We start from the raw sequence: 17,742 nt of genomic DNA, 5'->3' as shown, positions 1-17,742 counted from the left end.
AGTGAGGTCACAGCTGGGTTTAGTAAGTTCACAGCACCCCCTGAACAGTGCTTTAGACCTCACTGGGAGTAATTATCATTTCGGCAGGTGCCTACTGCTTCCTCCTAGAATGGAATGCCTCCTCCCATGGAATGACTACTACTTCTGTGTCAGAGACCCATCTCTGTGTGCTGAGTGCATAACAAAGGTGATAGTGTCTGGTATGGAAGTGTACATTCCTCACTCTTTCCCTCAACCTAAACTTTCCAAACCTTGGTTTAACACGGCCTGTTCTCATACTGTTCATGATAGAGAGATAGCCCATAAAAGGTACTTGAGCCTTCCATTACCTGAATCTCATCCACTCTACATTTCTGCCCAAAAATCATGCCAAGTCTGTTCTCCAACTAGCCAAAAACTCCTTCATTAATAGGAAGTGTTGAAATCTTTCAAGATCTAACTCCTCTCATGACTTCTGGCACATAGCCAAAAACATTCAAATAACTTTGCTTCTTCATCTTTCCCTCCTTTATTTCAACTTGATGGCACCACTGCCATCTCATCCATTTCCAAAGGGGAATGGTTTGCTCATACCTTTGCTAAAAACTATACAGTGGAATGTTGGTTCTAGAACTTAATTAATTCCTGAATGCTGTTCGAAGACCAAAATATTAAAAAACTGAAACTGTTTTCCTCATAGAAATCAATGTAAAAATGGATTAATCTGTTCCCAGACACCAGTCAACCCTCTCTTAGCATCTAATGACAGACACTCCCACAGCTCCAGCTCACAAATTATTTACCCAGAAATGATGTACCAAACGAACTTGGTGTCACAGAACTTATCAGAAGATAATGTTTAGACCATGCATGTATTCTCTTTGTTACTGATCTAGTGAGGGAAGCCTCACAGAAGCCACTTACCCACCAAAATGAAAAAACAACCCACTTACCACCAAAATGAAGTTGAAAAATTAAAATGATCAGAAAGGGAGGAGTTCGGTAACCGAGGTTCCACTGTACCTTGGATGATGATTCAGGGCTTGTTCTTCCTTCCCTTCCACCCCCTGACTACTTCACTTAGATATCTTACTAGGAAAAACTATTGGGAAAATGCAGTTGTGCAATAATGGTGGCATTGGTAGTCGTTGAGAGAACCACAGGTGGCTCAGGATAACTCCTGAGTGCTGAAAACTGTTTGTTTACATCAAGGCTTTTCAACAGGATCACATTTACTTTATTTCAAAGATTGAATTACTGTCTGTGTCTCTTCTCCAAATATATAAAAATGAAGTAAATATTTATAGAAACTATGAATTAGTAATAAACAGTAGCTTTTGCTATGTCTTTTAATATTTGAAGTCAAGTAATTTTGTTTGAGAACTGAATTATGGTACTGCAATTGAAGCAATAATGAGTTTAAAATTTTGTTCGAAAACTGATATGTTTGAAAAGGGAGGCATTCGGTAACTGAGGCTCCACTGTACCTTGGATGATTTAGGGCTTGTTCCTCCCCTCTCTTCCACCCTCTGACTACTTCATGATACACATTAAGATCCTTTGCAGTGATGTTTTTCATACCCTCACTGGCCTAAACCATTGGAAGGCTTATGGACCTGGTGGGGTCCCTCCTATTGTTCTCCAAAACTGTGCCTCTGTGCTTGCACCTTGCCTAGTCAAACTCTTTCAACTTTGTCCATAAGCATCTACCTTTCCTTCTTGCTGGAAGTTTGCCTACATTCTGCCTGTTCCTATAATGGATGACCTTTCTAATCCTTCAAACCACTGTCCTATTGCTTTAATTTCCTGCTTATCTAAAGATTTTGAATCTATCCTCAGTAGGAAGATTCTTAAACATCTATCACTTCACAACCTTCTATCTGATTGTCCAGTATGGCTTCCATCAAGAGTGCTTTGCTGGTGATCTTTTGGCTTTCCTTACTGATTCTTGGTCATCCTCTTGTAGAGATTTTATGGTGAAACTTTTGATGTTGCCTTAGACATATCAAAAGCTTTTGATAGAGTCTGCCACAGAGCTTTGATTTCCAAAGTACCCTTCTATGACTTCTATTCTTGTCTCTAACTTTATCTTAAGTTTCCTTTCTGACCATTCTGTTGCTGCTGTGGTAGATGGGTCACTGTTCTCCTAAATCTATTAACAGTGATGTTCCTCTGTGTTCTGTCCTGTCGCCCACTCACATCCAATTATTCATCAATGATCTTCTAAACCAAACTTCTTGTCCTAACCATTCCTGTGCTAATGATACCACCTTGCAATTTTCCACGTCTTTTTATAGGTATCCAACTTTTCACGAAGTAAACAGTTCATGCAGGAAAGACACAGAACAGCTGACTTTGGATCTCTCTTAAATTTTTGATTGGGGCAGAACAAACTTAGTATTGCTTCAAAAACTCAATTTCTCCATTTATCAACTTGACACAGCCTTCCAAACAACTATGCCCTCTTCAATGACATTCATCTGTCTCCCTCTTCTACACTGAACATCCTCAGTCTGTCCTTTACTTATAATCTAAATTGGAAACTTCACATCTCATCTCTAGGTAAAACAGCTTCTATGAAGTTAAGCATTCTGACTCATCATTGCCAATTTTTCTCACTCCCTTAGCTGGTAACTCTGTACAGGGGTCTTATGCATCCATGTATGGAGGATGCTTCACATTTATGGGGGGTTCCACTTATACCACTCTTTTAGACAGTGTTGAATCAGAAGCTTTTCATCTTATCAACTTCTCTCCTCTAATTGACTGTCTTCAGCCTCTTTCTCATTGCCACATTGTTGCATCTCTTGCTATCTTCTACCGCTATTTTCATGCTAACTGTTCTCATCTTGCTAACTGCATGCCTCCCCTCCTCTTCCTGCCTTGCTGCAGAAGACTTTTTTTCTTTTTCTCACCCCTATTCTGTTCACTTCTAATGCAAGTGTTGTCAGTCATTGTCAATCATTGACAGTATTGTCAATCATTCATCCTTTTCTCTGGTAAACCCTTGAACTCCCTGCCTGCTTCTGTATTTCCACCTTCCTGTAATTTGAACACTTTCAAGAGGGAGGTTGCAAGACACTTATCCTGTAATTTTTGAATACCACTTTCAACTCTGGGGATCAGTGGGACTTTTTATCTTTATTGCAGTTTTGTTGCCCTTGGCCAGTGCTCCTCCTAAATAGAAAAAAAAAAAAAGGAGAGAGAGGTGATATATAGATTGAAAATTAAATTTAAGACTGCAAATGTTGCAAAAGTTAATGAAGAAAAGTTGAGGGGGGGTGTCAAAACATTTAAGGTTGACACCAGGAGAACAGTCCAACTTGGGGACATTCTTGGTCCCCTCCCCAGATGGGGACTCACAGTCTTAGGTGGCGTGGTGCTGCACCATTGCACCATAGCACTCAGCTGAATGAGAGGACAACACAGACACATTCACTGTGGCACTGCACCACTGCATCACAGCACCGTGCTGAATAAGAGGACAAAACGCGCACACGTACACAGTCTTAGATGCCATGATGCTGCACTGCTGTACCCCGCTGGATGTGAGGACAAAACGCACACATTCACACAGTCTTGGATGCCATGATGCTGCACCATCGTGCCCTGCTGAATGTGAGGGTAAAACACAGTCACTCACAGCTCTGAGCCATGCAGCCAGAATGTGTTTTTTTTCCAGTGTTTTCAATATCTTGAGTTTCATAATCCTTGAGTTAAGTGCAATGCCTTTGGAAGAAAGCAAGTGCATAACTTGAGGGGTGCTGTATATTGAATTTAAAAATTAAGGAAATTTGAGTCCCATTACGGGCAAATTTAACTATATTGAAAAACATGTATATCACACTTTTGTTTTCTTAGCAGATTATGGAAAATTAAGCACAACTGTATTAACTCATTGCTTTCCAACCTTTGGGTAAATAATCCCATAGGGATATTATGGTAATTTTGAAAGATAATGATGAGTTTTCATGGAAAAAACAAAAGAAATGGTGAATTCTCAAAAAAAAGAAACAGTTTGGTGTCTTGAGTGTAGGTAACAGGCTTTATATATCATGCTAAATTGAATAATGAATAGAGAAGAAGCAGGAAGTCACCAGAATAACCTCAGCAATATTGAAATATGTGAAATTATGTTTCCCATAAATCTCTCAAATTTATTTGTCAATAATAAACAAAATATACATTTTCTTGACAAAACCTCAACAAATAAATCCAGTAATAACTGAATGACAGCAGAATTTTCACTATTTCTTCATCAGCAGTCTCCTCTAATATCCACTTAAATACACACACACACACACACACACACATTAAGAGGGCACTCAAAGAAGATCAGGAAGAATCAGTGTTTTAGAGACATCAAGGAGTACAGTCTTCCATATAGAGCTGTTGATATCTGGAATGGTCTAAACAAGGAGGTTGTTACAGCACCAAATGTGCATAAATTTAAGGAAATGCTGGATAAATATAGATATGGAGACAGGACACTATGAGCCCTGCTCGAACCCTGTATCATACAACTAGGTAAATACACACACACACACAAAGAAAAAAAAGTAAATAAAATAATTAAATAAAAAGGTGTAGTAATAATAGATAGATAAGTAAATTTAGCATGTGTATTCTCTCGTATTTTCCAGGAATAAATTAACTGAGAATTAATTAATTAATAACAAAATAAATGGCACCATTATTTTCTATCGATTTTACCACAAGAAATTCTTGAAAGTTCCAGTAATTGAAAATTGGAATTTCATATTTGTTAGTAAGATTTTGATGTTGTTAAGGAAGATGAGATTGGAGTAGATTGTTTTATTAATTTATTTATTCATTAATTTTATGGTTAAGTTTCTACAATCTTATAATCTGATTTTTTAAGGATTTATTGGGATAGAATTTATGTTTGGGAGGAAATTGTACATTTATTTATTTTTTCTCATTAGATTGATTATTTGGGATTGTATTGAGGAAGAATTAAGAGGTGTCATTTATTGTTATATATATATATATATATATATATATATATATATATATATATATATATATATATATATATATATATATATATATATATATATATATATATATATATATATATTTTTTTTTTTTTTTTTTTTTTTATTTTATTTATTTTTTATTTTTTTCCAGTGAATTATAATGTCTTTTGGGGATGGTCCAGGTTAATGTTAAATCTATTACTATTTATAATGTTCTTGTTAGATATGTTCTTTAAGGCTCTATTAAAAAGTTGTGGGAAAGATGTCTAAATTGTATTATTACTAATGGCTCTTTTGAAGAATAATTAGATAGGTTAAAAATGTTATACACTTTATTTTTATTTTGAAATGTATGAGCTATGTAAGGAGAACACTGATTGCTGACCTGGTATAGTAGATAAGTATATTTATTCATCAAAGCTTTATCAAGGAAAATGAGAGAATGAACTTGCTTATTTTTTTTCCTTACTTTTACCCCCCCGAAAAAAAAAATTAAGGAAACAGTTGAGGAAAAGTGATATGTTTATCATCAGTGAAAGGATTTTTTTTAACTTCAAAGTTGGTGTAAAAATGTGTAGTTTTATTGTAATATAATCATTAAACTAATTAATATTTTTAGAATTTTCTCACAAATTGTACCCTTGGCTCTCAGCTTTTCAATAAATTTGACCTCATTTATAACAATTATTAGGAAATAAGAGAGATGCCAGAAAAAAATTCAGAAATTAGGAAAATGGATAAAGCAGTGTAACATTGTGAATGGTGATAACATATTTGATGTCCTTTATTAAAGTGGATAATGAACTGAAAAAGATTGAAAACCACTGCATTAGTCCAGCATATTGCAGTAATGGGATAAGACACCTAGAAATATTTTCTTTAATTTTTCAAATAATTTACATTGAACCAAAGTCCCAATGACCTCATCAACTTTGGTGCCATCCACACCAATACTCATCCCTTTCTCTGAGGAACCATCAACAAATGACTAAAATTTGGCTTGTGGTTTTTCCAAAGAAATGTGAGCTTTTAGATTATCAAAATTAAGACAAAAATCTGGAATTAGTGCACATGTTACTTGGCATCCTATTTGCTTGTTTGACTTCTTGAGTCCTCTGCTCCCATGTTAAGTGGCTGTGGGTTAAAAGTAAAATATTTTTATTTTGTGTTCAGTAGTATTTTATCAGTCCAAGACAACATATTTTCTAAGGTATTGTGCTATATGGATGATTGTAGTCCCCAACATCATTCTGTGTATATCTTGTACACATTTTTTGTCTTTCAATAGGATATTGTATGTGTTTTTATATGAATTATTTTCCTGTGAGATTTTTGTATTTTTGGCTCCCATTGAGTAGGCTGTAGGTCAATGGGATATGTGCAGCCACATTTTAGTATGATATACCAAAGTTGTTTAGGGTTGTCAGTGTTTCTGTGGTCCTCCCTTTTTGATACCAACTTAATAAAAGGTAGAGGGCTGATGTGGCCGTTGGGATAAAGATTATGTTATCTTTGGTATAGGAAGTTGTGGTGAATCAGGATGGGATATTATCATACATGTTGTGGCTTCATGGGATGATATAACCATTGTTTTAAGTTTACAAAAACATAGTTATGACAGCTGGAGTGTTGAGATGTTGGGAGTGATATGGGGTTTGTGTGAAGAATTTGGGGTGTTTTGGGGGGAATAGTGTAGAAATCAAAGGAAGAAAAATTGTATATTTTTGTATGGATTTTTATTGCAGATGGCAAAGAAAATAAAGAAAACAGAGAAAGATACAAAGAGTTGGAAGGAAAGATGGGAGGGAGCCAATAAAGCATTATTGGAGATGGTTACAGAGCGATCACTTCTTGAAAAACAGCTGGATCTACAAGTTAAGCAGAACAAACAGTTGCAGAACCTTTGCAGAGCACTTCAACAACAGCTAACTGAAATTAGAAAACAAGATAAAAACAACTCTGGTAGGTATTTTGATCTATTTATTGTTTTTTTCCAGCCCACTTGTTAAGGAGTCCATTGATATAAAAGAAATTGGGGCATTTGTTATAGGCAGAGTTGCTGGTGGTTGCTGGCTGTTTTAATGCAGGTCATTGCTCCCACAGCTCTCTGGAGATGCACATTCTAAAACTGCCTCTCATGATACATCTTGATATACTGTACTTATAAACTTACTTGTACTTGCTAGAAAACATTGATCCGAAGACCTCAGATGCTAACAGTAGTGTTCCTCAGGGTTCTGTCCTGTCACCCACTCTCTTCCTATTATTTATCAATTATCTTCTAAACCAAACATCTTTTTCCTATCCACGTCTACACTGATGATACCACCCTGCATTTTTCCACGATTTTCTGATTGGGGCAGAGCAAATTTAGCATTGTTCAGTGCCAAAAAACTTGATTCCTTCATCTGTCAACTCGACACAACTTTCTAGACAACTATCCCCTCTTCTTCAATGACACTCATCTATCCCCCTCTTCTTCACAGAACATCCTTGGTCTGTCCTTTACTTATAATCTAAACTGGAAACTTCGCATCTCATCTCTAGATAAAACAGCTTCTATGAAGTTAGGCACTCTGAGTCATCTCTGCCAGTTTTTCTCACCCTCTCAGCTGCTAACTCTGTCCATGTATGGAGCATGTATGTATGTATGGGGAAAGGTTCCACTCATACTGCTCTTTTAGACAGGGTGGAATCAAAAGCTTTTCATCTTATCAACTCCTCTCTGACTGTCTTCAGCCTCTTTCTCATTGCCACAATGTTGCATATCTTGCTATGTATGTTATCATGCCAGCTGCTCTTCTTATCCTGCTAATTACATGCCTCCCCTCCTCCCACAGCCTCCACTTGCTGCACAAGTCTTTCATCTTTCTCTGACTTCTATTCTGTCCATCTCTCTATTGCAAGAGTTAACCAGTATTCTCAATCATTCCACCTTCCTATGACTTGAAGTCTTTCAAGAAGGAGATTCCATGACACTTATCTTGTAATTTTTTATTACTGCTTTTGACTCTGTTTAGGGACCGGCACCTTAGGGACCGGCACCTTAGGGACCGGCACCTCAGCAGGCTTCTCTCTCTCTCTCTGTCTCTCTCTCTCTCTCTCTCTCTCTCTCTCTCTCTCTCTCTCTCTCTCTCTCTCTCTCTCTCTCTCTCTCTCTCTCTCTCTCTCTCTCTCTCTCTCTCTCTCTCTCTCTCTCTCTCTCTCTCTCTCTCTCTCTCTCTCTCTCTCTCTCTCTCTCTCTCTCTCCCTTGGTTGGGATCCCTTGTACACAAAAAAAGAAAAAAAGTGTTTATGTTAATAGTATTCATGGGATATGGTGATGCACACTCCACAGAACAGTTATTGTAAGCTAAATACTCATAACTAGGCTCTCAGTGTTTTCACATTTGTTTCTAGTCTTCCGCTAAATATTTAGTTTGAAAAATTTTTTTACTGGTTTCTACAGGGGCTAATGTTTTATCTGGCAAATCCCCAAAAGAGTTGAGAAAGTATCATTAATGCTGACAGGATATTGTGACAGCCAAAACTGTATGGAGACAAAAAGAGTGGCCATATCAGACATGCCGACTTCTCCAAAGCCTCCAAAACACTCAACAAACCCAAGATGGGAGAAATGAGTTTGTAGCACTGTTGTAAAACCCCAGTCTATACGTGTCCTGTGGTTGATTGCATGAACATATCAGGAAAGAAAAACCAGTGTGTGAAAGGATGGATTGTATTTCCAAAGAAGAAAACAGCAACTCAAGGAAGACATTGGGAGACACGATGTAAACAGACAAGCAGCAACTCATGGAAGACGTTGGGAGACATGATGTAAATGGACAGTCTTCATCAGTGTCCTGCTCAGATTTGGCAGCAAAACATGGTTGTTTCTTTCATATGTGCCAGGATTTATATATTGGTATGTTAACTGTATAACTTAAATAGATAAAGCAAGGTCTTATGGAGAGGAAAAAATAGTATTCATCCCGAACTCGAGATAATGTGCATAATATTTAGCTCGTTTTGCCATATATATTGCTCTGTGCTTGATGATGGTGGCTAAAATTGTTCCTAATATTATATTAGTTGGTTTGATAACACACAAATGAGATAAAGATTTTTTTTCCAGCTAACCCCCCTTGTTATGTGCATAATTCAGTCAAGTAGTGAATATGACAGTTTTTTCAGACCTTATTGAACACCCCAGTTATAAATATCTCACAGTATATTTAAATTCATGATGTACAAGGCTTCATTACTATAATTTTTGGGGGGATACCTTCAGGTATATAAACCTTCAGGTATAAAATGTATAATATAATGTACTCTATTTATATTTTTAGAGCCAGAGTGTAAGGATCCGGACCAAATATCCCAAGAGAAATGTGCATTGGTAGAGGATTCAACTGGGAAAAACATAAACCCTTTGGAAACTGAAGGTTTTACTATTGAGGAAACCAGTTTGCCAGTAGCAGTGGAAGTGACACTCAAGCCTGGGAAAGGTATTGCCAAGGAAATAGAGAATGATGAATCTAAGGACATATGTGATGTTGCTAAAGGTATTGCCAGGGAAATAGAGAATGATGAATCTAAGGACATATGTGATGTTGCTGTGGCCGAGGATCATGTTAAGATAATAGAACAGACTACTGAGGTTAAAGTTAATGGGGATTTTATGACAGAGGATCATGTGGAAGTAATGGAACAGAATACTAATGTAAAAGTTAATGAAGATGCTGTGACAGAGGATCATGTTGAAGTAATGGAACCCAATACTGAAGAAAAAGGCATTGGGGAAATAGATCAGAAAGATAGAGAATCCGAAGCTGTTACATATAATATGGATGATGTGGATTAGATAGATCTTTGTGAATTATTTTATAGAAGTAAGAAATCTGACAATTTGTCATGTTTGTGGGATTTACCTCTTGGTTTTTTATTTAGTATGAATATATGTATGTTTGTGAGAGCTATAATACTATCTTAAAAGTATGAAGTTTAGGGTTTTGTATTTATGTAAATAGTGACTAATTCTTATGTATATTTCATGAGTGTCTGATAGTTGGTATTTGTGATTTAAAATTTTTAAATGTGTACTGCATGCCTGGAATTATTTGCAGTTTACTAAAAAGAAATGTACATTTTATACCCTGACTTTACTTTTCTAGTCACTGGAAAAATGATGATAGTATATACAGGGTGTAACAAGTTTTTGGAGATATTATTAGAGGCGAAAGTACAGGTTATTCTAAGTGGAAAATGTTCTATACGCGTATGCATTTTGAAGTGTTGTTTAGCCGTGGGATGAAATTTGAATGGCCAGGCGATAGATACAACAGCCAGGCCAGGCAGGTGTTAGTATTGCAGAAACACTATGTCCTCATACTCCATCATACTGTAAGTGTGTGACATTTCCAACTTTTTTCTGTCAAAATCATGCAGTACAATCTAAATGTATTCACTGTCACTGTCTTGGTGTAAAACTGCAAGTGACTGACTAGCAATCCGCTGATTTGCTGCTAGCGTCGGTCTTTCCACCTCCTTGTCCAGGCAGACAAGGTGTCACATAGCCTATTATTTTACTTGTTGTTAATTACAGCCATTGTGTAATTATGTGCATTGTGTAATGTTTATTGGTAAATCACCTGTCCACCAATACTACTGATCTCATTATGGAATACTGTAATATCCCAAAACTTTACTGAATAACTTGCAATTTTACCATTGGACATCCTGCATCAGTACATCCCACCAAGATACCAGGCAGGCTGTTGTCATCCAGCAACATTCAAATTTGATCTCACAGCTAAACTATGCCTCAAAATGCTTATATTGTATGTACAGAACATTTTTTTACTTAGAATAATCTGTACTTTCGCCTTTAGCAATATCCACAAAAACTCTTGTTACACCCTGTAGAATGCCATGTATTGTCATCTCATTAATATGTGTGGAATGGTATACACTGAAGTTAAATCTCAAGTGCAAGGTGTGCAATTAATTAAATGTGGTGGTGATATATATATTATTTTTGTGGGATGTAATATGATACAGGTTGACCATCAGTACTTCAGCATCCTTGGTTTTTAATCACCCCAAATCAGCTGTTTTTCCCAGACTAACTGATTTGCCCCTTGGCACATATAATACACCTCTCAATATATATATAAAAAAAAAGGTGCATCAAAGTATGTTTTCAAGTAAAATGAAATAGCTTCTGTATTAAATGTAGATTACATACTTAGTACATACATACATACATACATATACCAAGGCTGTTTCCCCCACAAAAAAGAGGGGGGAGCCAAGACAATGGACCCAACTTTCACATTCACACACATTCACACCACTCTCTTAGCCATTTGGTTTCTGATGGAGAAGAGAAAGCACTCCTGCCCTCATAAACACAAACACAAATATCATAAAATAGGAAGCAGTGCTTAGCAAACTCATTGATATATTCCTGCTCCTTTCTTCTTTGCCAATCATTTTTCTTCACAAACCTTATGCATTGAAATGGTGTGTCATTCCTTGAATTTCTGCAACCACCCTTCAGTATACATGCAGTGATGTTCTAAACCAAGCTCTCTATGGAACAACTTTTTCCATCATCATCATACCAGATATATCCACGCTATCACTCCACTCTTGAAATCGTTGCACCATTACTCAGTCATACATAATATGGACTCTTTTCATCTTTCATTGTTTTGTGTATGCACATTTCTTTGAATTACTATCAGCAAAGAAATGCTTCAAGTTTTCTTGCTGCTTCTTTATATTGTACACAGGTGATGATCCTGTGCCATAATCTTCACACAAATGACAAACAGAAGCACTACAGTCCAGCTGTGCCAACACTCACATTTTCTTCAATGTTATTGTGTTTTGTTTGCATTTTATATCATAATTACTTCCTCCTTTTGAAGTCATAGCTTGTGTGAAATAAAAGTCAAATCAGAAAATGGAAAAAATGTTCTCAGTGTTGGTTACACACACACACACACACACACACACATACATACACAATTGGATACATCACAACAGCTACAAGGATTTACCTAGATTTGCTTGTAGAGGGGCCAAGCTTTGAGTCCTGTCTCCACAATAGAGTCTTGTGCAAGGTGTGGGCACAGGGGAAGGGGAATTGTTACTCAAGGAGTGGCTGAAAGGGAGAAATGAGAGTGATACAAGGTAAACAAACACTGGTGGTCAGTGATATCAACAAGGAAGATGGTGGCCATCACGAACCCAAATATTTTTGAGGGCTTCAAGAAAGAGGATCTCAGCGTAGCGCACACAAATTAATGAATATGGAAAATTGAAGAAAAAATGTGAAAATGCGAGAAGAAATATGTAGCTTAACAGCAATGATAAAGGCATGGCATGGAAGAAAGAGAAGTAGGTGGTGACAATGTAAAAAAGATATCCAGTGATATAATGGAGATGAAAAAGAGGGAGATGGAAAGAGAAAAAGAAAACAAAGAACTGAGAGAAGAGGTGACAAAATAATGGACTTAAAACATGAAGTACTGTGAAGAAATTAAGAAACTCAAGAAAGAGAACAAAGAGTTAAAGATCATTCTGCAAGAGAGAGAGGTTAGTGTTGGAGAAGTAAATGAGTATATGAAAGAAAAGTCAAAAGTCAGAAAGAAGAGAGAGAGAACAACAACAAAAGGTAGACATGGAGGAGATAATAAGGTAACAGCAACAGGAACACAATATGGATATGGAAAAGCAAATGATTAAAATAGTAAAGGAAAAAAAGTAATCTTGTGAGAGACACAGTACAGAGAAAGATGTGTGTGGTGGTATTTGGGGTCAAGGATAAGAATCTACCCATGAAAATAGCTAGAGAGAAAGAAGTGAAAAGGGCTAAGGAAATTATAGCATAAGTGGCAGAAGGAGAGGGGATAGTTGAACAAATTGAAGAGGTTTACAGGATAGGAAAGTATGAAGAAAATGGAACAAAACCAATGAAAATAAGATTCATGTCATAAACAGCAGCAGAACATGTCTTGCAAAGAACAGGAAAATTGGCAAAAGTAGAATAAAGGAAATATGGATAGAAAGAGACATGAACAAAGAAGAGAGAAGTAAATTGAAAGAATTGAAAGTAGAGGCCCATTCAAAAAATGAGAAGAGAACACAGGAACAAGTGAGAAGATTCACCTGGAAAGTTGTGGACATGAAAGTGAGGAAATGGTGGCACAAAGATGCCACGCAAGATCACTAAGCAGAAACTTAAAGATTATGTATAGTAACATAGATGGTTTGGTGTCTAGCCTATGGGAACTTAAAGCACAAAAGTCTATGGGACTACTTAAAGCACAAAAAACCAGATGTGGTATGTTTAACAAAAACCAAACTAAAAGAGGAAATAAAGTTGGGATTTGCAAAGGAAGGATACAGCACATGGAGGAGAGACAGAAAAGGAAAGGGAGGAGTGATGATATTGGTAAAAGGATATTGTTGTTGAGGAAGTGGAATATGGTGACGGAATGGTGGAAATATTGAGTGTTGTGATTAAGATTAAAGGAAGTGAAAAAAGGAAAATCATTGTGACATACATACTACCAAAAACTAATGCATGGGAGACCAATAAATTTAAAAGTATGCAACTAGAAACAAAAAAATAGTATAGAGGAAATGATAAGGAAAAGTAACAATGCTCTTAGTAGGCAACTTCAACACTAAAGGAATTAACTGGGAGGAGATGGAAGTGAAAGAAAATGTCAGGTCATGGAGTGAAGAACTTATGCAAACCATGATGGTGAATACTGGGTGAACAAGCCTACAAGATGTCGAGGAGAAGAACCATCACAGTTGGACTTAGTGTTTACAAAAAAAAAAAAAAAAAAAAAAAAAAAGTAGACCAAGTATACATTGTCTGAGTCCACTGGGAAGAAGTGATCATGTAATAATAGAAATAGTACCACAGAAGGGAAAAGTGTTGAACAGGAAAGAACAATACAGAAATGGGAGACAAAATTGTACTAAGGCAAACTTTGCAGAGCTTAATAAATTTTATGGAAAAATTAACTGGAAAGAGCTGTTTAAAGGTAAAGTAGTGCAAGAAAAATATGAAATATTTTTGAGCAAGTATAGAGAGGGGATGCAACAGTTTGTGCTAAGTTATAAAGTGAAAATTGGGAAGCATGAATGGTATAATGCCAGGTGTGTAGAAGCAAAAAAGAAAAAGGACAGGGCATGGAAGAAAATGATGAGACAACTGAACAGAAATACTAGAGAAGAATACAGAAAGGCAAGGAATGAATATAGTATAATAAGAAGAGAAGAAGAAAGAAATTTTGAAAGTGACATAGTAAGAAAATACAAGGAAGAACTCAAACTCTTCTACAGATACACAAACGGGAAAATGAAACATAAAGATGGCATAAACATGTTAAAAAGGGAAGAAAGAATTTATGAAACAACTGAGGAGATGAGTGAACTAATGAATGAGAATTTTCAATCCGTGTATACGAAGGAAACCGAATTTGTGGCACCGAAAGTGGTATCACAGAATGAGGGAATACAGCAAATAAAAGTAAAGAGACAAGAAATCAAGAAACTAATGGAAGAGCTGGATGTTAGAAAAGTTATGGGAGCAGATCAGGGAAATGGATGGATATCAAAAGAATGCAGAGAACAAATGGAAGAACCCATATGGGATATAATTAACAGCTCATTGAGAGAAGGAAAAGTACCAAGGGAATGGAAAAGAGCTAACACAGTGCCAATATGCAAAGGAATTAAAGTGGAACCATTAAATTATAGACCAGTGTCACTAACAAGTATTATAAGCAAGCTTTGTGAAATAGTAATGGGTAGAATATTTAGGAGATGAAAAATACAGAAAAACAATTTGGATTCAGGAAAGGGAGATCCTATGTCACTAATCTACTGAGCTTCTATATGAGAGTAATAGATGGAGTGCAGGAGAGGGATTGATGGGTTGATGCAGTTTACCTGGATCTCAAAAAAGAATTTGATAAAGTTCTCCACAAAAGCCTTATGTGAAAGCTAGAGAATGGAGGAGGAGTAAAGGGAGCAACATTGAGATGGATCAAGGGTTATTTTCAAGGGAGGAAAATGAGAACAGTAATCAGAGACACCAGTTCAAGTTGGCGGAAAGTGACAAGTGGGATATCACAAAGATCTGTGTTGGCACCTATTATGTTTCAGATATATGTAAATGATATGACAGAGGATCTAAATAGTTATATAAACCTGTTTGCTGATGATGCAAAAATAATGAGAATAATAAAGGATGAAAATGACTGCATGGAGTTACAAAAGGATATTGACAAGATACATGCCAAAGATACATGGAGCCAAGGATGGAAACTAGAATTTAATGCCAGAAAATGCCACATGTTGGAAATAGGAAAAAGTAAAAAGAGACCATGGAAGTATGAGTGGAAGGAGAAATATAACAAAGAGTAATGAAAAAAAAAATTTGGAAGTAATGATTAAGGACACACCGAAAGACACATAAACGGGATATTTGGCGCTACATACAGCTTCTTAACAAACATCAAGATGGTGTTTATCTATTTAGATAAAGAAATGATGAAGAAAATTATAACAAGTATGATACAACCTAAATTGGAATTTAGGCTCCACGTAGAAAAAAAGATATACAGAAACTGGAAAGAATACAGAGGATAGCAACAAAGATGGTACCAGAATTGAAAGACTTGAAGAGATGGGTTTACCAACGGTACAAGAGAGAAGAGAAAGAGAAGATATGATAACAATGTATAAATTAGTAAACAATATAGAAAGAACACAGAAATTACTTGGTACCATAGATAGAGGAGAGAGAGAGACGGATGAGGGGGCATGGGAAGAAAATAAAGAAGAGTGGATGTTCAAGCAACATCAAGAAATGTAGCTTCCTGTATAGAACTATTTAAATTTGGAATGATTTTAAGAAAGAGGTGATTGTGGCAAACAGTGTACTCATGTTTAAAGAGAAACTGGATAAATATGGTTATGGAGACAGCACAAAATGAGCTTTGGCTCATTCCCTGTACAATACAACTAGGTAAACAACTAGGTAAATACACACACACACACACACACACACACACACACACACACACACAAACAAACAAACACACCATGTGGGGCTTCTTGAATGGATTTGGTGGTTTTGTGTGAAATCTCTCCTACCTCCATTCTAACATATTCTGCAGCCTAGTAATAGTATTTTGTCAATGTAACTTCCCACTCATTCAATATAACTTTTACACTTGCTCAGTTTGGTGGTCAGTTATAACTCATGACTCTTGATTTCTTGCATCATTTCTATCCTAACATATTTTGCTGACAACAAATTGAAAGTAATTTGTTAAGATAACTTTAAGCAGGTATTGATAATACATAAAATATATAAAATATCTTGTAAATGTTTTGATGCCCTCTTCTCTCTGTGGTGTGCATGGACAGCAGTGTCTTTCAATAGCAAACTTACACAACAACAGGATAATGTTATAATTGTATAGCCATCTATGACTGCACACAGTTACCCAGCAACACAACCATTGCATGTCTAAAAGATAAATATTATATCCAGCTGAAAATATTGGGATTAGATATGGTTCCATATTAAACAATGATGGAGTATCAGTGGTCAACCTGTATGAATTAAGTGATCACATACCCTGTGTGTTCAACTCCAGAAGGCCTCTGGGGATAGCTGAATGTTGAATATTTTTAGCATTCAAATCCTCTTTTTAGGAAAAAAAGGAAACAATTTGAAAAAAAATTACTCTTGTTTGAAGAGAAAGTTAGCAAGGGAATTCCACTATGGTAATAAAAATGTTCACAGTGTAGGTAGTCTGTCAAAAAATTCAGACTTGTGTACAAACATTATTTGCATTAACCAATATGATATATTTTAGGAGCTATGATCCCCTAGAGAATTCTGTGCAACTGATTTAGGAATATTTACTGGAATGCTGGATGTAGGATAAATTACTGTACTATTTTCTGAAAATGTTTGCTTAGTCATCATATCTCCTATCTCCAGAAACCTTATCAGACTGAGTACCATTTCCTCCCTGGGTGTTTGTAGCTGAATATGTCATGACATATTTTTAATTGCAGGAGTCATTGATTACTTATGTAGTCATGAACTAGAACTGTCAAGGAGTTACGGGGTTCTGCCTTGGAATTTTTCAAAGATGTTCTTAGGTGAGAAATGCCAGCAAGACAGCTAAGTAAAGTGCACACTTACACACCAGAGATCTATTCAGGTCTTAAATTTAGCCTCACACCTGTCCTGCACCTGTCGTATTTATGCCCACACATGTCCCACCCATGTGATTTAACTTACCTTTTTGCTCCTCACCTATACCACACCCAGACATGCTCCACACCCGGTCTATCAATTTTTTTTATCTGTGCAATAAATTTGTACTTAATATTATATATATATATATATATATATATATATATATATATATATATATATATATATATATATATATATATATATATATATATATATATATATATATATATGTATATATAAACAGTGGTACCTTGACTTGTGAGTTTAATTAGTTCTGTGACAGAGATTGTAACTCAGTTTGCTTGTATGTCAAATCAATTTTCTCCATTGGTGTTAAATGAAATGTCATTAATCTGTTGCAGCCCCCAAAAAAACACCCCAATTTTTTTTTATGTTTTTGAATACAGTAAACTGTCAATATAAAGAACCTCTGTTTACCAAATTTTGGGTATAACAACCCCTTTAAGGATATTG

General features: G+C 36.0%; 1 protein-coding gene across 4 annotated transcripts in view; it reads left to right on the top strand.

The window, feature by feature from the left end:
• The window catches only part of LOC135100432 (beta-taxilin-like), a 59,162-nt gene extending 42,788 nt beyond the window's left edge, over positions 1 to 16,374 (top strand). For all 4 annotated transcript variants that reach the window (XM_064003304.1, XM_064003306.1, XM_064003307.1 and 1 more), the window contains 2 exons: positions 6,725 to 6,941; positions 9,308 to 16,374. In XM_064003304.1, the coding sequence (XP_063859374.1) occupies positions 6,725 to 6,941; positions 9,308 to 9,822 (732 nt within the window). In that variant the 3' untranslated portion in view covers positions 9,823 to 16,374. The remainder of the gene's footprint in view (positions 1 to 6,724; positions 6,942 to 9,307) is intronic.
• The last annotated feature ends 1,368 nt before the right edge of the window (positions 16,375 to 17,742 follow it).

This window comes from Scylla paramamosain, chromosome 5, assembly GCF_035594125.1.
Source record: "Scylla paramamosain isolate STU-SP2022 chromosome 5, ASM3559412v1, whole genome shotgun sequence".
In the NCBI taxonomy this organism is placed as follows: Eukaryota; Metazoa; Arthropoda; class Malacostraca; order Decapoda; family Portunidae; genus Scylla; species Scylla paramamosain.
The sequence above is the reverse complement of the archived record's forward strand: the minus strand, read 5'-3'. Positions and strand labels throughout refer to the sequence as shown.